Source organism: Pygocentrus nattereri, chromosome 28 (assembly GCF_015220715.1).
Source record: "Pygocentrus nattereri isolate fPygNat1 chromosome 28, fPygNat1.pri, whole genome shotgun sequence".
NCBI lineage: Eukaryota > Metazoa > Chordata > Actinopteri > Characiformes > Serrasalmidae > Pygocentrus > Pygocentrus nattereri.
The window spans coordinates 25,709,345-25,733,460 of NC_051238.1; the positions used below are offsets into that span (position 1 = coordinate 25,709,345).

Here is a 24,116-nt window from a genome sequence, read left to right on the forward strand (position 1 = left end):
ACAACTAAAAGAATGGATAAAAATGAAAAGAAAAAATAATTAGGTTATCACATTCACACCAACACACTTAATCTCACACATAAACACTTACCTAAGGCCAAGGGTTAGAGAAAGAAACCAGCAGGCTGAACCTTTGAGAGGAGAGGGAGTGAGGGAGCTAAGAGAGAGAGGAAAAGAGAGAGAGCTATAAAAAGAGAGAGTGATGGGTGTGAGAGCTCAAATCAAAACTACTACATTGTAGACTTGGATGGAAACAGAACTGAACACAGTGCCACTGGGTAGGTTTAACAAAGATAGTGTTCCTTGTGCGCACCTTAATAATGTCTGCAGGAGTTTCTCTCCGTCAGGTCCAAAGCCTTGAAGGTTCCTGACTGGACATGTTTCACCAAGTTATACGATGATGGAAATACCCAGCTTCGACTCTTCTGCCATGTCTAGTACGATAGATTGGAGACGGCATAAACGGGTCCTTATTTCTTGTCAGTGTCCTTAAAAATGTAACCTTAAGAAAAAAAAATCTTAATTAAAATTGCAAACTTGATTATAATAATCTACCTACCTTCAGTGTCTTCTGAGAGTTGATATCTAATAACGATCAATTATAGTACATTTGAAAAGTAATGCTCCAGTGCAACACGTTCTCTTGTATGTATCACTTGTAGGTAGTCTGACCAGAGGAGGACGGGTCCCCCCTGGTGAGCCTGGTTCCTCCCAAGGTTTCTTCCTCAGTTCTGAGGGAGTTTTTCCTTGCCACTGTTGCCCCTGGCTTGCCCACCGGGGGGGTTTCTGTACATTCTGTACATTCTTACAGTCCTGTTAAAACTTTGTCTTTTCTGAAATCCTGTAAAGCTGCTTTGTGACAACATCCGTTGTAAAAAGCGCTACAAATAAATTTGATTTGATTTGATTTGATATGTATACTTATTTAAAATGTAATTATCTGTTGATATACATATGTTTACATATGCACTACATTGTATTCCCCCCGATCTGCTCTGATCTGCTCTGAGGCAGTGCAGTGTAATGTCGTTCTAATGCGCACTGTGCTGTGTACATTTGAATGGCAAAGTTTGTCTAAGTCTAATTGTGCTTTGGTGCACTATTGACTGTTACAACACCCTGCATGTAGCCTTCCACCATGAAAGGCTTTTAAAAAACACCCCCATTTTCTGTACAATATTCTGTAAATGTATTTAACGTTTAAACGATTTTTAATTTTTATTATTATTATTTATTACATTTTATTTAAACGACATTTCTCCTGTTGTTCCTTTATCATACTTTGAGCTGCGTATTAGGTAAAGTTATTATCTGTGTTCTGTAACTCTTGGTTTGATCATCTATTTCCAGGCATATGGTGTATTTATACCGTGCCATATATTTACCTCTAAAGCTTTAATTAATTTCTGTCCTTGGTATTCCAGCTGCTCCATTCAGCTGATTGAGGCCTTAATTACTTGGAGTGGAGGTTGAACGTAGGATGAACTAAATTATTTCACAAGCTTTTTTTACCTGACACTAAAATAGCTTTGCGTGTGGGTTCCTCTCTGCACCTTCTTATCTAACCTATCGACTTCACTTGCTTTGAATTGTAAACAAGGACAAAGACATGTTGCGATCAACCCAAGGTCATAGTGCACATCCAGACATCACCTCCTCTTATGTAATTTGTCTGGGCTGTGTTTTGTAAATATAGATTTAGGTTGAAATATTTGTGCAGCTTGCATTTTCGTCTTTTTCTATTTATTTCTGTAAATAACATTTGTATAAAATGATGGATAATGATGTTACATCGTTGTCCATGATTTTATACTAATGTTATTTACATTACTGAGTCAGGAGGAAAAATAAAATATGCTGTCACCATGTAAAGTCACACTGTAAAGTCTGAAATAGTGATGTGATTTAAAAATCTGATGTGTCGGGTTGTATTTTGCAGGGTTTTTCAGATGATGTCATATGTTTTTTACGTTAATGTCAGATGCACAGTATTAAAAAACGATGGTGCAGCTTAATGTTTGGGTCTTAAATGCAAAATCATTATACTGAGGAAAATATGTTGGCAATAATAGATCATTTAGTTTGGAAGACACGTTGTTTGCCATATTTTGAATGAGTTCTTTTATTTTGTCCACTTTCATCATTTTCATGAAGGGGAAGGGGTCTGAAACACAACCAATGTTACAAAATGCTCTTCCTCACGTTGCATGTACGTTGCTTGTCCACCAGAGAAGTTTGCAGATCCAAAATGTGCTATTATTCACAATTGTGATCTCCCAGACATACAACTCTCTACTTACTGATCCACTTCCACTTACTAATGGACTGCTGCTGCTGTTTGTATTGCAGTGGCAGTGGGGAGGACTCTCTGGACAGGCTCCTCCCCCCAGTCAACTACCCTCGCAGGAAGAGCACCACTCTGGGTAAGACAGAGCCACCGCTACTGCGCACAGGCACCCGCACCATCTATACTGCTGGCAGGCCACCCTGGTACAACGAGCATGGAACACAGTCCAAAGAAGCCTTCGTCATTGGTACGAAAGGGAGGAAAGTCCGTCTGAGTCTGTGCTGCAGTGATCAAGCGTTGTGCAAACACAACCACTTTCTGCGTCATAATATCGGTGTCATAATGGTATCATATCACTTACTGGTATTGGACTGATTGATAATTCAGACCAATAAATGATGACCAAATTTTTACACTCTTTACACTGGGCTACCCACTAAAATGCCCCCATTTCATTAATTATGCTGCATCTGATACCCTCTCCAAAACATATTTCATTTCTCTGTAATCCTAATCTAGCCACATTTAATCAATTTCTTTTTCATTTTTTTATTTATATTTCCATCCATCCATCCATCCTCAACCGTTTATCCGGGTCTGGGTCGCGGGGGGCAGCAGCCTAAGCAAAGAGGCCCAGGCCTCCCTCTCCCCCGCCACCTCCTCCAGCTCTTCCGGAGGGATACCGAGGCGTTCCCAAGACATGTCCTGGGTCTTTTTGCCCATTGGACATGTGTGGAACACCTCCCTAGGGAGATTGACCGGTAAATTGACAGGCTCAGCTCTCTCTTCACCATGACGGACGGTTTAGGGTCCGCATTACTGCAGACGCCGCACCAATCCGCCTGTCAACCTCTCGCTCCATCCTTCCTTCACTCATGAACAAAAGCCTGAGATATTTAAACTCCTCCATCAGGGGCAAGAATTCACTCTCAACCTGGACAGAGCATTCCACCCTTTTCCGACTGAGGACCATGGTCTCAGATTTAGAGGTGCTGATTTTCATCCCAGCCGCTTCACACTCGGCTGCAAACTGGTGCAGAGAGAGCTGGAGGTCCTGGCCTGATAACGCCAACAGGATCACATCATCCGCAAAAAGCAGATGTGAAATCCTGAGGCCACCATACTGGACACCCTCCGCCGCTTGGCTGTTCCGAGAAATTCTGTCCATTATTTATATTTTTATAAGGAAATTGCTGTTTAGTTTCACAGAAATACATTGATAAATTGCAGAAATGTAACCTTAACATATAGAAAAGTGAGTATACAATGAAATCCTCAGTACACAAAGTCTGGTATATGATACAGCTTTTCCAGTATTTTGGGAATATGTTCCTTTAAAACAGACTATTTACAGCAGAACATAATAAAAGGAGCTTACATACTAAAGAACTTACATTGCACAAAACACTTTCACATATTGTTCAATTCAGCAGGAAAAAAATGGCCTTTTATATATATAGGGATTTTACATACTCAGTCTATTTTGCACATATCTGGTTAAACAATGCCTTTTGCATTTTGAGGGAGGCGGAGAACTTTTCCATTATATAAATATCATTTATTACATCCATCTATTCGTTAACAGTAGGTGGGTCTGGTTTTAACCAATTTCTAGTGAAAGCCTTTTTACTAGGTACTAAAATTATGAGAGCCAATTTCTCATCCTTGCTGTTCCACATCTTGATAATCACAACATCTGCATCTTAAAATTCTGTATACACTGATGAACCAAAACTTTATGACCGCATGTCTAATATGCTGTTGGACATCCAAGTGCCAGCAAAGCAGGTCCGACCCATAGAGGCATGGACCATCCAAGACCTCTGCCCTGTGATATTTGGCGCATGGTTTGGACTTCTTGCTCAATCAAATTGAGATCTGCATCCAACATGTCGAGTATGAGAATGATGAGTATGTTTGCTTACCATCTAATATATCCCAGACTTTGACATATGCCAGTTTTACAGTGTAATGAATGTTATTTGCTTAATCTGGGAGTGGTCATAATGTTCTGGCTCATCAGAAAAATATCGGATATATTAACGCATAACATTTTACTGTTTTCCCTACCATTTTCATGCCCGGGTCGGTTATTTGATGATACTGTGAATGAAAAAGATTTGAGTATGCAAAATCTAAGGTAGCACAAGCTAACGGTAGGGCTGCATAGTATAGAGTTGGTCAATTATTATCATGTTATTATGCTATAATGATGCTGCAGAGAGATTTATTGTAAGAATGAGCCCTCTAAAATGTAACAGGATGTTTTTTAACACTAGGCTATATGTGAACCTCTTCATTTGAACCAACCAACAAACGTAAATAATTTTGGTCAAAATAATGCAGTGTGCTTTTGTCACCCAGTTACATCTGTTGGTGGTTGGTTAGTGTAGTGGTTAACACCTCTGCCTTCTACACTGTAGACTGGGGTTCAATCCCGACCTGGGCAAACACCCTACACTATACCAATAAGAGTCCTTGGGCAAGACTCCTAACACCACCTTGGCCTCCCTGTGTAAAATGATCAAATTGTAAGTCGCTCTGGATAAGAGCGTCAGCCAAATGCCGCTAATGTACATCAGAGGTTCACCAGATTATTTTAAGGCGTAACTCAATTGCATTATGTAGGCATTTAATTGTTGTGTTTTGTCTGTATCGTGCAGTTCTACTAGGCAATAAAATAAAACAAAACTCATAGACTGAATTTAGAAGCACTGATGGAACTAACATGTTCTGTATTTATAAGGATTTTATTATATTAGGCTAAATGCTTTCAGTGTAATTATTCTGGAGGATTTTACAATAATCATGCCTAATGTAGCCAGTTCTGCAGACTGTCGGTGCCAGGCATACTATAAGGTAATCTCATACTGCCTTTCCTTGGTATAGGCTTGTGTGGAGGCAGTGCATCAGGAAAGACCACAGTGGCTAATAAGATCATAGAGGCTCTGGATGTTCCTTGGGTGGTTCTCTTATCCATGGACTCTTTCTACAAGGTGAGCTAAGTGTTTGTGTGTGCATGTGTGTGTTTCTTCTGAATGAGCCACACTTAGCCACTCTCCTATACCTTCCCTCTTTGTAAAGTTAATCCTATAGGTCAAGTGCATCTGAAAAGTCCTTATAATCTGTTGTCCTCCTTTATCTCTGGATCAACATCCCACAACTTACTCGCTGTACTTTTTTCCAGTTAAATAGTGTGGACTATTCTTTGTGTGATAAACGCTGTCAAGATTTGCATATTTACAAGTTTGACATAAAATATTTCATTAAAAACTTTTCTGCACAAATTTTAATATTACAATGTCATCTGAACTCAGACGGCACTAAATGGCACCTGTATCATGTAGCTTCAAACGTTATTTAGTTTGTCCACCTTTTGCCCTTATTACAGCTTCCATTTTTGTTGGGAGGCTTGCTGTTCATTTTTTCGTCTTTTTTCAAAGAAATCCGCAGGGATGTTTTTTCATACTTCCAAAGTTCAGTCTTAGAAGTTGGTTGCATTTCCTGCTTATTACAATTCAAGTAACCTCAAACACGTTTATTGATGTTGAGGCCTTCCTTCTTATTTGTGTACTCCTTTTTCTCAGTAAGAGCTTTTTGACAGCTACACATCCTTTCAGATCAATGGTGTTGAGTCGTCTTCTTACATTGGAAGGAGGACAGAGCATGATTTTTTCATATCTGATAGAGAAATCATATTTTAAAAACTATTTACTATTTTTTTGACTGGAAATGAATAAATTAAAGTTGGTCTCTTCTGAACAATGTTGTACTTACTCGCTTGTTAATTATTATTAATGCAATATTAACCGGTGCGATATTGATACTATAGGAGAATGTCTCCTCTGTGTTTTGATCATCTTAGCCAATAACAGATATTTCCTGATGAGAGTTCTGTGGATGTCCAATCTTTAACTGTCACAGTGAGACACACCACAATAGAAGATATGTAGCAGTAGAAGCTTTTGAGCTTTGCTTTGATGTCTGATTTGGATTATTTCCTGCCTTGTTGTCTCCAGGTTCTTTCTCCAGAAGAGCAAGCTCTAGCTGCTAGTAATGACTATAACTTTGACCACCCAGGAGCTTTCGACTTCCAACTTCTAGTGACCACGCTCAGGAAACTCAAACAAGGCAAGAGTGTGAAGATCCCAGTGTATGACTTCACCACGCATGGACGACAGAAGGAATGGGTGAGTGTGCCAGACAGACAAAGTACTGAAATCAGGACTTTAGGACTAATTTGCACCACAAACATTACGCCTTTCTGCAGTATGTGACCTTACAAGTGTTTTTTTTAAAGATGTTTATTGGATGAACACGTTTAACATTAAAGAAAATGTGATAGTGTCAAAGAAACTTTCTTACTGGAACATGAGTCAGTAGGTTTTAGGATGCAATTATTTGCAAGTGGTGCTTGTGTAAAGTAAAATGAGAGACTTTTTATGCAACCATGCAAATGACATGTCAATTACTGTTAACTGGAGATTGGAGAGCTGTTGGGCAAACTCATGTGCAACTCTTTCCTTCGGCTTTTGTTCTTTAACAAGGGTAGTGGGACAATCATTGGTTTTGTCTAATGGACTGTACTTTTACACAGGTGACTTTTAGTGATTATAATGATTATTACATTATATACAATGGCAGAAATCATCTTTGGATGAAGAGTCTCTCCTAACTCCTTGTCATTCCTAGAAAAATGTCTATGGGGCCAGTGTCATCATCTTCGAAGGGATTATGGCTTTTGCTGATAAAGAGCTTTTGCAGGTATGATGTTTTAAGTTTGTTGCTGAAAATACAGACAAAAAAGACGGATGAAAAGATTGCGTTTTATTTAAGAAGTGCTGAACGATTTTCTAGCTCTGTTGTGCTGTTTGCATCGACATTATGATCTACAGTGTGTCCTCAGAGCAGGATCTTCTAATACTTACCTTTCACCCATGTTGTGATTTACTGTTATCCCGCAGCTCCTGGACATGAAGATCTTTGTGGACACAGACTCGGATATCCGGCTGGTACGGAGGCTAAAGAGAGACATTTCTGAGCGTGGAAGGGACATTGAGGGCGTCATCAAGCAATATAATAAATTTGTGAAGCCGGCCTTCGAGCAGTACATTGAACCCACCATGAGGCTGGCAGACATTGTGGTGCCACGAGGTGAGCTATGTGTTCACACTGTCATTGTCACATGATATAGATTCTCAACTGATAAATATTGTCGATTTCTATCATTCCCTCACCTACTTATATTACAGAATATCTGCATGTGATCTTAGATCTGCAGATACTGGCCTTTTGCAAACACATATCCATCTATGTTAGTGTATAATTAAAACTCTGTTTCTTGATATTTATCTCTTTAATTTGATTTGTATCACTGTCTTATATGATTTTAAATTGCTTTCTTTTATTACTGTTAAGCTTTGTCACCTGTCTATAAAGCAGACTGAAAGATCAACCTCTGTAAAGATGATGAAGATGATGACATTTATTATTATTTTTATTATTATTTTTATTATTATTAAACCGTGTATATTTGAAACAAACTTTATAGGAGAAGGACAAACCATTATTAACTTTGATGAACTGGTAAATGATTCAAATAATTAAATAATTTTTTTTTTTTTTCCATTTAAAAAGCAGTTAATTTTGTTATAGCTATATGATTGGTCAAAATAAGCTTCATCATAAAGTATTAACTTCATCCTGAAAATAAAATCACTTGAACACGGGGAGAACAATAACTGAAGTGGATGCAGTATAACAGCGTATCCAGTAACTTCTCCATGACTGCAGCCCTCTCACTTCAATAGCACTACATTACGTCTTGTTTTGAGGGGAACTGTAGATTTTCACGTGCTGTTGTTTTCATTAGTTTGTGGGCTGTTGATTTATCCAAAGTTCTCCCACAAGCCCTTTCTGGCATAGTCTCCTCGATATTACTGGTAGTCCACCATGTATTTTGTTTGTCAAGTGAGCCGCCAGTAGAACGTTTAAAAGCTGTATTTGACTGAGAGGCTACAGAAACTTCAGGCAGCTTCGGGCTGGAATTGCGAATAGTTTACATGTTTACAGCGTTTAAAAAATGAGTGGTGCTTATAAATTATTGCATTAATGCCTTATTGATGTGCTATTAATGCATTATTAATGCACTAACTGTGACACCGCTAATGGTAAAGTAACAAGATTTTAGTCCAAGTAATTTTGGACTGTTTCTTCCAGTTAATTTGTCAGGAATGAGATATGAAGTTTTAATATAACAGTGACAACTACAAGGCAGCCAGCAAGTATTGCATGCGTTGCTTGCAACAGTCTGAAAAAGATATCAGGACATTACCCTAATTTTGTCTCTCTCATTCTTTCTCTTACACCACACTCAATCACCCGCTTGCAGGTGGGGGAAACATGGTGGCCATTGACCTGATTGTGCAACATGTTCACAGCCAGCTGGAAGAGGTATGACTAACATTCATCCCTATAGAGCACATTTGAGTACAAATCCAGAAAGCAGTAGGATGCAGAAACAGCACCATCTACCTTTCACAGAAGAAGGTGCATTTGGGTGCACACAGGTGTCTGATAAAGGAATGGGTCAGATAAAGGAATGGGTCAGATAAAGGAATGGGAACAATGGGTGTTTTATGACAAACCATAACTCTGTTTAATTACATGTTTAATGTTCTCGACGTGACCACATTCTCCAAAAAATATGTAGCACCATCCGAGACATGGCACACAATCAGTGTTTGGTGGTGAATAGCAATATAATATAAAAAAAACTTTTATTGTGAAAAAGGGTGGGTGGACAGTATGGCAAAAATATAAAAAATATATTTTTCTTGACACAATACGTGTCACCATATGCTCTTTCTCTGTTCTTTGAGGTTTGTGAACAATACAAAATGTTCTTGTGCTCACTGAAAAAGGCATGAAAGGCTGAATGATTTTTAATTAAACATGTAAATCAACCATTTAAGATGGAAAAAATCAAAGAATTATTAACATTAATAAAATGTGATTAAATAATGAGCTGATGTAGTCAGCTGCTTTTTATTATGTAGTTTATGCACTTACACTGATCACACTGACTGCTTACAGTAGTTTATGCATTTACTCTGATTGTTGTTGCTTAGAAGCCCTCTGTATTTGGTCTGGTGGCATGTTCCACCCACAAGTGCATTTCTTTCATAGCACCTGTGGGAAGGTTGGGCAAGCTTCATAGAACGATAGCAAAAAACGAATCCAACCATTCAACCCAAACATTTTGGGCTTTTTTGTCAATGGTGACCAACAGTGACTTTGGAAGGGATGTATTTTTTGGCCGAGCATGGATTGGTCAATTTCATGATGCAGTGTATGAATTTGTTCGGTGTTTTAGAAGTAGTGCTGATATCCATAAAATACTCAGAAAAGCATATATTTACATTTACGGCATTTGGCTGACGCTCTTATCCAGAGCGACTTACAATTTGATCATTTTACACAGGGAGGCCAAGGCGGTGTTAGGAGTCTTGCCCAAGGACCCTTATTGGTATAGTGTAGGGAGCTGCCCTGGTGCGGGGATTAAACCCCAGTCTACAGTGTAGAAGGCTAAGGTGTTAACCACTACACTAACTAACCACCAAATAGGTATTGTGATGTATTTGGTAATGATAACGTCATATTTTCTAACCCTTCTTCCTGGCCAGTACTGATCACTCTGATCAAAGCTCAAGATTCGAAATATGCCGTCATACGTCTTACCAAAATGATAAAAGACAGTTGTCCTCACTGCCGCTGCTTCTCTGTATGTATTCACTCAGTGTTTCTTCTCTCTTCGGTATCTGTCGTCTTTCTCTCTTTAACTGAGCAGCGAGAGCTCAGTGTCAGGTAAAGTATTTAACTTCCCAATTTAACTCCTTTAATGGATCCCCATTAATCCATGACTTCATGTTATCCTGTTATCCTGTTGCCGGGTGTCTGCCATTCTCCCTGTAAGCATTATGCATCCTTGAGTAGTCCTGTGGTCCCAGGAGAGTCTTTGTGGCTGTTTGTCCCATCATTATCATCTGTTAGTGCTACACGGAGAGACAGCAAGCTTTTTGATTTTCTCTCTACCTGTAGCTGTTAAGACAGAGGTCAGCCGCCGAGCTGTAAAGCGTTTAGTAACACTGCCACAACACCTCAGATGAGCTGTCAAATGCTCTCCCCAGAGCCGACACTGCAGAGAGCACCAGAGCTGTTTGTGTCTGCGTGCTTTCATAAGAAAGCAAGCTGCTCACACCCTGAGGAAAACCGCACAGATCCTGTAGCAGAGTTCTGTCCTCTGTTCCAGTCTTCACATCCTTCACAGATGCTCCTCTGTCATTTCTCTGCACAGTTATTGTTCTAGAGGTTTAAAGGGAAATTCCTTTTTTCTCAAAAAACAAAAAACCTGCATAATTCAGTCTAAACATTCAGAATGGTTTGATTTGAAATGGTACGTTGTACAGAAACTTGCTGGTGGTGTTGATAGGAGCCAGCGGTGGTGATGCTACAGCACAAATGCAGTCAAATGTGTGTGAACATCCTAAATGACGCATTTTGTTGATGTTCTACGTTAAAGTAAGTTAGCACATCCTCTATAAAGAACAAACTTAAATATGTCATTTTTATGGAATTTTTAGTGCACAATTTCGATTTATTTGCTATAAAATGTGCCGTACGTTTTGCACAGGTTCCATTTTATGCTTTTTTCCCCTAAAATATGTGAAATTCAGCAAATAGACAATAATTATGCATTACAATGTGCAGACGTGTGTTTTCTCTGAGTTTCTATAGAACGGCACATTTCTCATCAAACTACTCTAAATCTTACTGATTGAATCATGCATGCCGAAATATTGACAAAATTGTGTAATTTACCTTAAAAGCATTATTTAGCTTAATCTGTATCTGCATTTGTAGTGTAATGTTGATTGCTAACAGCTCTAATTTTGACGCATTCTCCTGTACTTAGGATAGAACTAAAACCCATTTAAATGTAAAGAATACTTGTTTTGTCATATACATTTGACACATTAAACTTTAACTTTTGTTTGATTTTGTTTCACACAAGTATTTATGACAGAATTAAACAACTTCCCCATTGCTTATATTGTCGGTGTGTTTTGAGGCAGCTGGTTTTCTGTTCTTTTAAGTACCCAGAGACACATTGAAATTAGTGTTCATGGCAATCAACTGTGCACTATTGATGTGACAAGTGGAGATTAGGTTGAAAAATGTTGGAGTGTGCTCTGATACATGGCTAATTCAATTTCCCTCATTAATTTCATGCTCTCTCTCTCTCTCTCTCTCTCTCTCTCTCTCTCTCTCTCTCTCTCTGTCCCTCCCTTCTCTCTCATTCTCAGGGCACTCCTGGCCTCGGCTCACCAATCCCAGCCTCTCCCACAGACTCTCAGTGTGATGGAAAGCACTCCGCAAGTCCGAGGTCTCCATACCATCATCAGGTCAGGGCCAATCTGCTGAGTCACACATACAGTCCTATGCAAAAATTTGAACACTCCCAGATCAAATTACATGTTTTTTTTTTTTTCTGAGTGAAAAAAGTTGACATATTTTACACAAACATTTTTGCATTTTTTGCAAATTGTAGTGCACAATTTCTGTTTATTTGATGAGTTAAAATTTTTTTGCAAACAGCTGTTTCTGCTGTAAAAAGGGAAGTCCATTAATTTTTTTAAAATATCTGCAAAATTCAATCAACTAGATGTAAACAAATTAATTCCGATCGTTCCGATGCAAAATGGTCGACTGTAGAGAAACTTATCACCTGATTTTCTTACCAGTGAAGGTGATAAGAATTAGGGGTTGTGATGTCTGCTACAAAAATATACTGATTTTATTTGCTATCCAAATCCACCAGTGTGCCACCTCCTCTGAGTTTTTATATGTATTGTTGTTAGCATTAAAATATAGCAAATAATAATCTAAATCATTTTTTTGGGTGGGGGGACTATTCTGAACATACCTTTCCACCGTAAATGTGCTTTAAAAACGATGTTCTATGGCAAAATATTATTTCCATTCATTAGTAACACAATATTAACTCCAACCATTGTACCACAGTGCTGTAGACTACTGGGCAGTATATTTGTAGCCATTTAATTTATAGGTTATGAGAGTAAGCTTTAAGAGGCATTAAACACTTCAGACATCTGGTTCCTATCACCACCACTGTGAGCAATTCTCCATGATATGTATCTCTAGTACAGTGCATTTTACATGAAACCACTCTGATACACATTTTTTTACATCGTAATAATTAAAGTTAAATTATGCTGAAATTTTTTAAAAATTAAGTGGAATTCTCTTTTTTCTATTTAACTTTCTCATCCTCAATTTGTAGGAATAAAGACACCAGTCGGGACGAGTTTATCTTCTATTCAAAGAGACTGATGCGGTTACTGATTGAACACGCTTTGTCATTCTTGCCTTCTAAGGTGAGTCTGTGTGTCTGTGTGTACTGATGTTCACAAACTCAACTAGCTCACAGACTCGGAACCCCTTCGGCAAATGTTGCTGGTGCTCGTGAGATCAAAGCCATCTCTGCAGTACATAACACTAATTATAGCTTTGTATTCTTCTGCTGTATCTCCTCTTACTCTTTTGCTGACCTGGTTTCATTCATTTTTCATACTCTAATTAATATACCATACAGCAGTTTTGCTGCAGAGCGTATGGATGCATGTGATGACAAGAATGCACAATGGTTCTTTTCACTACAGAGGAGTATGGTGCAGACTCCGCAAGGTCATGAGTATGAAGGACGCACTTTCAGTGGGAAAGGGGTAAGAGCAGGTGTGAAGGTGTTTGTGTGTACATTGGCCTCTTAGGGCGTTTTCACACTTGAGTTTTTCTTTTTTTGATTCAACACTGTTGCACTTAGAGGTCAGTAAGTTTGGTCAAGTGTTTAACCAGTTTTGAAAAAGTTTGTTCTTCAAGGGTTCTTCAGTAAAGCCAGTGGTTCTATATACAACCCTGAACACGCAAAGAACCATTTGCATGGTTAAAGGGTTATCTGCATGGTGAAATCGTTTTTCAGATTGATGGAGAATTTGCTGTATATGGTTCTATATAGAACCTTCCTGAAAATGGTTCTATGTAGCACCAAAAAGGGTTCTGCAGTTGTTATGATGTCAAGCTTGTAATAATAGGAGAACCTTATGTTGTATGCTACCAAGTTGAAGTGACAGATTTAATATTTGTGCCTTAATGTAACACAGATCTGATGTTTTCAGGGCTGTGTGGACACGCAAATCTGATGTGATCTGCTTTTGTGTGGTCCTAGGTCATGGTTTGTGGCCACGTGACCATAGTGAGAACAGTCAGATTGGAATTCATGTGTTTGTTAAAGTGGCAGCAGTACCTAACCTGACATTAGGGCCAGTAAACGCTGCGAAAGCATTTGTCACGTTTGTCTTGCTCTCGTAATGGACAGTTGAGAACTGTTCCGTGGTAATTATCAGTGCTAAGAAGGCTCGCTCTGCTGATTTGTTTATTTGTTGTTCATGATACAGGTTGTTCATTAATTTGACATTATTGATTGGGATGTGCGCACGTGGACCATTTCAGGACATACGTTCATTTATATTAATGACAGATTTAAGTCACTCATCTACATGAATGGGAATCATCAAGTTGGAAAGATTGGATCTGAGCAAAAAATCAGAGTAGAGCAATCAGGACTGCAATGGAAAACTTGGCCTTACATGTATCAGCCTTAAAGGAATGGTAACAAAACCAATCTCTTTAATTCTAAAGGATAAAAAGAAGCCGGAAAACTATTTATGAAATACAGCTGAAGTAATAGGTTTACATACACTTAGGTTGTCATTAAAGTCATTAAAACTCACGTTTATATTCCCCACAGTTGTTTAGGATAACAACTTTGTACATGACACTAGCAATTTATCCAACAAGTGTGCACAAACAGATACAAACGTACAAACAACTTTAAATAACTTAAATTTCAGAAAACAATATCATAGCTTTAGAAGTTTCTGATTGGCCAATTGACATCACTTGAGTTAATAGGCGATGTACAGTGGCAGTCGTTTTCCCTTCAAGGCCTCTTTTCTTCATTATGGGAAAATTAAAAAAGAAATCAACCAAGACATCAGCCAGGAAATTAAAGCTTGGGACTTCCAAATGGACAGCATACTTCCAAAGATGCGGGAAAATGGCTTAAGGAGAGTAAAGTGAAGCCAATCAAGTGGCCATCACAAAGCCCTGACCTCAGTCCCATAGAAAATGTATGGGCAAGGAGGCCAACAAACCTGACTCAGTTATACCAGTTCACAATTTAAAGAGAGTACTACCAAATGCCAACCATGTGTATGTGAACTTCTGAGTCTCTGGGATTAAATCTGAAATAAATCATTGTCTCTAGTGTTTTTCCGACTTTTCGCATTCATAAAATATAGTACTGATCCTAATAGACCTGAGAGACAGGGAATGTGTAAAAACGTGGTTTAAATGAATGTGGCTAAGGTGTCTGTAAAAGTGTGACTTAAACTGTACATAAAAACACCAAAAGTGGACCTCACGGAAAAAAATAATACAAGAAAATTATAGGATATGGACCCTTTAAGCACAGTTTATCACATCTTTACATTTAAAAGACCAAATTATGGCTTTCCTGTCATTTGTAATCAATATGAATTGGATGAAGGCCTCAAGAACAACAATAAATAATACAAGCCAAGTCCCCCACCACCCCCACCTGTCATCAAGCAAAACTTCTCAGCTACTTCAGAGAGCCTTCCTGATATTGTGTTTCACTTTGAAATGTGTCACAGTGTGGAAGGAAAGTTCATTCTGATTCACATTGATTTTAAAATGTGTTGTTCACAAGTGCTCTTGCATGATAAAAGTGCTCTTCATCATGTTTGAGTGTTGTAAGTGACAACCAATTACGCAGTCGATCAGTAGTTCTGAAAGTATGCTCTGGTGTGAAAACGAGCCTGTGAACAAACCCAGACTTGACCTTGGGTATATTTAGGACAAGTGTGAAAATGCCCTTAGTATTCCCTCTTTCATTCCTTTTCCTCTGTCTTCTGTCTCTCTTCCTCTCTCTCTGTCCTTCGGTGCTAACAGCATCTTTCTTTCAGAGTCCAGAGGCCAGTGTCTGTATGCCCTGTAAGTTTCCTCCTCTCATGCAGAGCCTTGAGCTGTGTGTGTGTATGTGTTTCTGTCTGTCAGATCACAGGTGTGTCTGTCCTGCGGGCAGGTGAGACTATGGAGCCTGCTCTGAGAGCAGTGTGCAAAGACGTTCGCATCGGCAAGATACTCATCCAGACAAACCTGGACTCAGGAGAGCCAGAGGTACTGCACGCACATATTCTGAGTGGAGAATTGTTTCGGAGTTATTCAGGATATCTACTTTGTACATGACACAAACAGTTTTTCCAATAAGTGTTTGCAAACAAATGTTTAGAGTTTTAGAATAGAATGGAATAGAATTCAACTTTATTGTCATTGCATATGTCGCAGGTACAAAACAACGAGATGCAGTTTGCATCCATCCAGAAGTGCTTAGCAGAAATATAAATATGTGCATTACAATGTACAGTAAGTACAGTATATACAGGGGGTATGAATATGAGGGGGTATGAACATGAAGGGGGTTATACAGGTTATAAACAAGAATGTACAGGTTATAAATATGAAGGGGGAAATTATAAAGTACTATGAACTATGAATAAATATGAACAGGTTATAAATATGAAGGGGTTATAATTATATCAAAATATCAAATAATCCCAGTGGGTCAGAAATTTACATGCACCAAGTTGACAATTTCCTGGCTTTAGAAGCTTCTGATAAGATAACTGACATCATTTGTGTTAATTGGAGGTATGCAATAGTAGTATTTTAAGGCCAACCTTCAAGACCTACTTGGCTTTTTGCTTGACATCACTGGAAAATTAGCCAAGACAGACACGTGAGACTATGGAGCTTATTCTGAAAGCAGTGTGCAAGGACGTTCGCATTAGCAGGATACTCATCCAGACCAACCTGGAACTCAGGAAAGGTAGTGGCACTGCAGGCACCAGTGCCCCTGCATTGCTACCTTAGCAATAACCACTTCTATACATATTCTGAATGGAAATTGGAGGGAAATCCCACCAAATGTTCAAAATTTCAGCATAATTAAATGGAAAAAGATGTAAACAAAGCCATTGAGAGTGGTGTGATGTGAAATGTGCTGTTCTAAAGAAACTTTAGAGTCCAAATTCTTCACAGTGATGGCGTGGTGGTCTATGAATATTACAAATATGCTGTTTGATGCCGGACACATTGATTTATGATATTGGGATTTTTAGCCTAAAATGTGTCTTTTAAATACAGTCATTGTTGAGGGGTGCTGTACTGTAGGGCACAATTGTCCCCAAAGCAAACTTTTTCAGATTAACCACTATTTTACTTAAACTCAAGTGGGTGTACACTTCGGTTCCTACCGTGCATTATCTTACATCTTAGTTTCATAGTAGTTACTGAATAATACATTTGGAGTTCAAGGGGTTAAAACCCTTCATTTTTGTTGACAGGATTAGTGATGAACATCTTGTGAAGCTCATTGTTGCTTGGTGTCTAGATTTAAGTCTTTTTAAATTAGATTCCTTTTTAGCTTTTTGTTAGCATTTGCCTGCTCTGCTCCTCATTTAATATCAGGACTGTCAACCCTACTAGGTTGAAGTAAAAATGATGGAAAAGTGATATCACCATTTTTCATAGATTTCTCTTCACCCCTCACACCTCTCCTGTCCTCTTTGTCTGTCTGCATGACTTGATCTCCATGGCAACAGGAGCCTCCTGACTCCTCAGTTTGTGTTCTTTTTGGTGACTGCAGCTCGTCTCTTCCTCACTTTGTTTCCTTGGTAACAGCATCTCTATGTTCTCCTCTTCCTCATTTTCCTCTGGCTTCCTCGGCCCGTCTCCTCCATTTAGCTGCACTACCTGCGGCTGCCCAAAGACATCAGTGAGGACCACGTGATTCTGATGGACAGCACTGTGTCCACAGGAGCAGCGGCCATGATGGCTATCAGAGTGCTGTTGGTATGTAGAGTGACCAGGAGCCCTGGTCAGTAAAGCTATTACAGGGAATAATCCCAGGACTGGTTGGGTATACTTGGTTGTACTCTTGGACAAGGCACTTAATCCCCCACTGCCCCAGGTGGCGCTGCCCTGCTAATGATTCCACCAATGGAAAGAGATATTATTTGGGTGTTGGACCATTGAGTGCTGTGCTGGAATGAATGTTTCAGGGACAACACAATACCGTGTTTTTCAAAAACACATGAATTATTGGCCACTTTAATAGAAACACCTACTCTATATCTTGTAGGCTAAGAGATAAGATACTATTGGCTATTTTTGTTGTCAGATTGGGCTCAACGGAGCAATGACAATGTGGTAAAAACCCCAGCATTGATGCACTGCCATGTTGGTGTCACTGCTGTTATGAGAATACTTCACACCCCAATTAATGTCTGGACAGTGGTGATCCCATGGTGGTCCCTTTTCATAACATAAATGATAAATGGGTTAAGTGTGTGAATTGTACAACAGATGAGCTGTAGCCAGTAACTGTATACCTACAAAGTGCATCCTTGTGGTAGGTGTACTTTATAAAGTGGCCAGTGAGTGTAGCCTATTATTGTGCTTACCATGCTCCTTGATTCGTTTCTGCAGGATCACGATGTTCAAGAGGAAAATATCCTTTTAGTGTCTCTGCTGATGGCTGAGCTGGGGGTCCACTCTGTGGCCTATGCTTTCCCTCGTGTTAAAATTATTACCACTGCGGTGGACAAGAGTCTGGACGACTTCCTCCATGTCATTCCAGGGATAGGTGAGTCGGCCGTTTCAGGGCTATATGTATGTACAAGCGCAGGCATGGTGCAAAATGTGCATCTGCAATATGTGACCACAATGGGCCTAAATTTAAAGTTCAGTTTACTAAGACTGCAACATATCATGAAAACTGTGCATAGTCCCACCCATTAACTGCTCACTTGTGAGGTGCAGGGATTAAAGGCCCAGTGAAATAATGAAGCCTTTACAAGTTTGAGACAAAACCGAAAATCAAAGTTCAGTAATAGCGGTGTTTATAAATAAAAATATTTCTCACCAAAACATTCTCTAGGGGTGTTATTTTAAGAAAACAGAGTTTGAACAGTAACGTAAAACGGCGTGCTCAAACTGCATCTGCTTTATTGGACAATTCATTCCGACATCTGGTCCTGAGAGTTTAAACAATGCTCTAATGTGAAACATTCTTTCAGCGTGTGGACTTCGGTCTAATCTACTATTGTTAAAGAAAGCGTCTCAACAACACACCATTTTAAACTCTAATGCTGATAAGAGACAGAGGAAAATGAATGCAAAACCTGCCAAGTTGATAAAACTTCAGTAATTGAGCAGAAATCTGACCCATGTGTAATATCTCCCCCTACTTTTTGAGCATGCATTTTGAGTCCCCTGCCTCAAACACATATGGGGAAGGCATAATCTTGCATTTTACCACAAATTCAACCCATAAATTGCTTGCTTAGGCTCGTGCACCTGTTTCGTACATAACACCTGAGTAGAATGCGTCCAATTTACATCTAAAACTGGGGCAACAGGCTTAGAACATCAGCCCTCTGTTATTTCCCTCTGCTCCACCAATCACAGTAACATCAAACTCACTGTCCTACCCTCCTGTAAGCGCACTGCATGATTGCAGAGGATGATTACCTACTTGATCCTTTGTAATTCACTCTGCAGTATAATACATACAAATTCTCTTGTAATGACACTTTCTAATTGAACTGGTGCGATAAACTGAATTGTGTCTGCTCTGCAAAATAGATTGAAACAGTACAAAGTGAGTTGTATTAAATGTGTGTGTGTGTGTGTTTTCTGTCTCTAATAGGGGACTTTGGAGATCGCTACTTTGGAACAGATGCCCCTTCGTCATGGAGTGATGAAGAGGACCAAGAACTGCCCAGCTGCTGATGTACAGCTGTGTTTGTACTGTTGCAAGGACTGGACACTTTATACTGGACACATTATTCCAGATCCACTTTAACTATTTTCCTAATACATGTCCTGTTAATTGACAAGGACAGTTTGGCTTATATTACAGATTTAGGGTTCTGCCAGCCAGAATGGGAATGGGAGCTGGGATAGGCTCCAGCAACCCCACAACCCAGGAGAATAAGTGGGTTAGATGATGAGCGAGAGCGAGAATGGGCCTGTATTTTGAGTACTGAAGACCCTCCTGAGGTGTTTAAGCATCGTCTTCCACATGGATTATTTTATGAAACATCATACCTAAACAGTAATTAACCAAATAATGACCCTTTTGTCAAGAATTAAAGGAGGTAGGGTAGATTTTTCAAGACAGGAACTAAGACTTTACCTCATGTGAATGAGATGTACTCGTGTTTTTTGACCTGGTTTGGTTTGTTTTTAGTAAAATGGCAGGAACCATTTATCTGTTCAGTTGTTGAATATCATAATCTTTAGACGAAGCTTAATGCTGTTTAAGAGGAACTCCACCAGTTTTTTTAAATTACTGCATAATTTGGTTGGTGAGATGTAAACAGAGTGGTTTGATTTGAAATACTGCATTGCAGAGAAACTGACTCTGATTTCTTTATAGCGGCGTTGATAGGAAACGGGCTGCAATGTCTAGAGTGCAAACATAGACATTTTATTGAAATGACCAGTGAACCTGCACATCTCCTGAATTCTGAATGTAATGTTGACAGTGTAAAATGTTCGACCCTCTGTCAAGTGAAAATAAGTTATACTTTAGAGGGAACACACTTAAATGTGGCATCTGGAATTTACCACACAATTTTTATTTATTTGCTGAGTTTAAATTCCTGGGAAAATAAAATGCACTGTTGTACAGGCCACATTTGATTTCTTTTCCCCAATAAGTTAAACTCAGCAAATAAGCAGTAATAAAAATATTAAAATGTACAAAAGTACATGTAATGCAATGTCCTGCAAGTACCTCTCCAGCATTAATATGTTTTAAAAAAATATGTCGCAGACCAAAACCTCGCATAGTATCATAACACAATGACGCACGCCTCAGGCAACATATGGTTAACAATAGAATGTAAGAGCTTTGAGTGAGGGAGCTTGCAGAGGCATTAAACAGCTTTCACACGAATCCACTCTGAAGGAGCATTTACATCTTATTTTATTATGCAGAATTTTTGACAGAAGAAAACAAACCTTTAACCTTCTCTCTTGTTTCTGTGTCTGTCACAGACATAAATACATAAGGCTTTGTAGTCTAAATACTGGCTTTAACATTGTAACTGGGTGTATTTAATATGTCAACCTGTCTCCACTCAGGAGAAAGTGGAGCACATTGGTCAGTCCCCACAGTTTGATGGAGCATTTGAGGGCTTCTGTTAAAGCCACGTTTAAGGATCCTCACCACCAGGTGGCAGTATATCTCTCTCGCTGTTTAAGGCAGTTACCAAGGAGCTGTGGCATAAACTACGGGGGAGCTGTAGAGCTGTAAAGCCCAGTTGAGGGTTGATGTGTAGAGTTCATGAGGAAAGTATACTGTGCAGAATGCTGAAGTAATATAAGCTATTTTTGCAGTCTGTAGCAATGAGAAATCAAAAGCAGGCCTTGAGTCAAACCTCACACATCACTGATGCAGAAAGGGCCAGAGAAACAGTTCTTTAGGAATTAATGCTGTGATTGGCTTACAGGTCATAACAGGCATTCAGCTCAAGGGCCCACAATCACGATCCGTCCTAAATGAAAAGAAGCATGTTCCAGTGAAGTTAGATTTGACAGCATCAAGCTCTGAAAAGAGAGGTTGCACATAGACGTAGAGGTAGGAAAAAAGGTGGAGAGAAAGGGAGTGAGAACGAGAGTCACGATAAAAGTGAAGCAGCAGGACGTCTGTCCTCATTGGCTCTGATGGCTACAACAAACAAATAAACACCTACCAGCAGCCAAATTCTCCTAGTAACACAGCCGTACTTGGAAAAGAGTCTGTTTGACAACTCGCGCTGTCTTTACTTGGCAAAGCACAAACCTGTTGGACTTAACACCAGAACATGATTGCTCAGCAAGGCATTAATTAAGCTGTGACTCAAATGTGTGAAGGCAGTACAGCAAACAAGGCCTAAGTGGCGTAGATGGGATGATCGTGGTTTTAAAAAAGCTGGTCTGATGTCTGAGCTGTGTCCAAAACTGTGCCCTATTTACTGTATGGGGCACTATTTCAGGGTTCTGTGCTCTCAAACAATCAACCAATGCAGTGCAGTAGTGTGCAATGCAGTTCGAGGCAGTGTACAATCATCAAACCTTAGAGGATAGGAGATACCCATAATGCAACGTTATTTGGTTTGAAAAGCCCAGTTACAATGGCAGCATCTTCACAGATCTCTCTTCAAACCTGTTGTAAGTGTAAGCTCTTCTCATGCATGCACTTACACAGAGATGGAACCATCGATTGGCTGTGTTTCGGATATGTTTCTTAGCCGATCTGGAGAGCTGATCAGTGATGTACAACATATGATCCATATTTAAGGATTGCTGGAGCCCTGCAGAAGGCTCCCTGGTCCCAAGACCCTGCAGTTCCTTGTTCAAATGCTAGAGGGGAACACAGACCTTTTGACTACAGGACAAAAGGCCTATTTACACAAAGTCTGAAAAAAAAACAAAAACGTGAAGTTTTGAAAACGAACATACAGTACGTACACTAAGTATCGGCCTGTATCAGTATCAGCCCCAAAAGCACTTGTTAGTCCATATCTGTGCTGGATTGGTGGCCTGACCATTATATTGTTTATGTGGCAGAACCTGCTGTCACACAATAATGAACAAACCCGTATGAGGTAGCGTCCAAAGTCGCTTACTACCCTGATGAATTCTGTTCCCTGATGAAATTGTTCAGATTTTCAGTAAAAATTCAACTGGAACTTGTAATAACTAGGGAAAAAATGATGAGCACTTGTTAAAATCTTTCATACTGATAAAGATGTGCGTGCCATTACGTCAACTGGAAAAGCCATGAAATGTAACTGGAGCAAACTGAAGTCTTTTTAAGCTAAAACAGAATTCATACATACGTTTGCAGCACCGTCATGATACACAGCATGCATCTCAGTATTTAGTTGATCTGATTTGGTAAGTCTGACGGAGCCGGCAGTACCACGTTCAAAAACATCAGAAGCTGAAGACAATGACTGACTCAGTGTTTGCCGAACACCAAATCTGCACTAGTTCTGTAAGAACTAACGAAGTACTAACACAGAAACGTCGACTGTGACATTTTTATCATAATCACCATGTTACCCAGCCCTAATTCATGCTATTAAAAGTTGAGTTTCGATGTGGTAGAATTTCGTTTTTTACATGGTTTATTTAGTATTTGTAATAATTTTACTTGTTCAAATTTCATTTCAGATGTCAGGAAAGTTTGGAATGTAAAAGCTGAAACAGCACATGGATGTGATTAGTAGAACATGTGATCGATTAGTAATGACTAGTACAAACAGGTGTAGGTCATGACCAGCCCCACATATACTCGACAAAAGATGGTCCTTAAAGGCGTGTCTATCAAAGGCAATGGTTCTATTTAGAACCCTTGTATGGTTCTGTACCGATGACTTTTTTTGAAAGTGGTATGGAGATTTTAACAATGTAAGAACTCTTTTTGGTGCCATAGAGAACCGTGTTCAAAAAACGGTCTACACACAACCACATGCAGAGCATTTAAGTATCCAAATGGTTCTATGTAGAATTCATAGAACCATTACTAAAGAACCCATGAAGAACCATCATAAACTAAGCCTACCACAAACATCAGAGGGTTGTGTAAATAGGGCACAAAGGACTGTTCAAAATCTGCACACACTGTACTTCAGCCTGCCGGATTAAACATGCAGAGGCAGCAGTGGCGATGCTGTAAACGGCTCTCCTCAGAGGAGGTCAACTTTGTTCAGGAATGACCGCGAACGTGTCCGTGTCGTAAGACGACCCGGCTGACCCAGTGCAGCGTTAAGGTTTAGGCCAACCCACTCTAGCATTAATGTTTCAGGAGAGCTGCCTGTTCCAGACTGGCCTCCGCCGCGGCGGCGCTTGACATCTCTCTTCGCTGGCGGAGCTCTCATGCATGCTGGATTCTCCTAGACAACAAACTGGTCTGTGACTGCAGCCTCAAGGTTAACCTGTTACTATGGAGACACGACAGCCAATAAAAAATCAGAAGACGGTTGCTATGTTGACTGCTCGCATTTTGTTTTAAGGATGACCTATTTTTTTTTTTTTTTTCCAGAGCAAGTCAGACACAGGCCTGCAACACTCATCTGATCAGAGGTGAACGGATAAACAAACACACACACACACACACACACACACACACTCTCACACACACACACACAGTATTTCACATCATTAAGGTTAAGGAGGTTAATGGGGGAAATGCAGCTTCTTCGCGTGGCTCATTGGTCCCGTAGGCCCTCTTGTGCGATAAAAATGAAAGGATATTTAGTCTCGGTTTAGGGGGAGGACTCAAAAACACCATACCATGAAAAAGCTGCTGTTGTCATGGGAACCGCGCGTAAAGTGAAGGCGATGCCTGCTTCTTCAATGGCTAATTAGTGTCTCTAATCAAGATCTCTAATCAAATCCCTCATCTACCTGAGACTTAACAAATCAAAGCTGGTTTAGTTTAGACAGAGACTAATCAAATCCAGACTGAAGGCAAACGTTGGGCTCTCCTCGAGTCTTCCAACCTCATGCTTGCATGCACACAAACGTCAAACAGAATTCAAGTTGAAGA

At 39.6% G+C, this 24,116-nt stretch overlaps 1 protein-coding gene across 6 annotated transcripts in view; it reads left to right on the top strand.

Annotated features, from left to right (window-relative positions):
• Window positions 1-23,004, top strand: part of uckl1a (uridine-cytidine kinase 1-like 1a) — a 26,331-nt gene extending 3,327 nt beyond the window's left edge. For 2 of the 6 annotated variants that reach the window (XM_017714740.2, XM_017714739.2), the window contains exons 2-15: window positions 2,350-2,534; window positions 5,177-5,283; window positions 6,307-6,477; window positions 6,980-7,051; window positions 7,252-7,441; window positions 8,679-8,740; window positions 10,137-10,153; window positions 11,653-11,751; window positions 12,651-12,744; window positions 13,030-13,092; window positions 15,506-15,628; window positions 17,255-17,362; window positions 17,999-18,155; window positions 19,221-23,004. In XM_017714740.2, the coding sequence (XP_017570229.1) occupies window positions 2,350-2,534; window positions 5,177-5,283; window positions 6,307-6,477; window positions 6,980-7,051; window positions 7,252-7,441; window positions 8,679-8,740; window positions 10,137-10,153; window positions 11,653-11,751; window positions 12,651-12,744; window positions 13,030-13,092; window positions 15,506-15,628; window positions 17,255-17,362; window positions 17,999-18,155; window positions 19,221-19,303 (1,531 nt within the window). In that variant the 3' untranslated portion in view covers window positions 19,304-23,004. Of the gene's footprint in view, window positions 1-2,349; window positions 2,535-5,176; window positions 5,284-6,306; window positions 6,478-6,505; window positions 6,885-6,979; window positions 7,052-7,251; window positions 7,442-8,678; window positions 8,741-10,136; window positions 10,154-11,652; window positions 11,752-12,650; window positions 12,745-13,029; window positions 13,093-15,505; window positions 15,629-17,254; window positions 17,363-17,998; window positions 18,156-19,220 lie in introns of those variants that run through there. The other 4 variants (XM_037535766.1, XM_017714742.2, XM_017714741.2 and 1 more) reach the window with 3 other exon arrangements.
• Window positions 23,005-24,116: the final 1,112 nt, after the last annotated feature.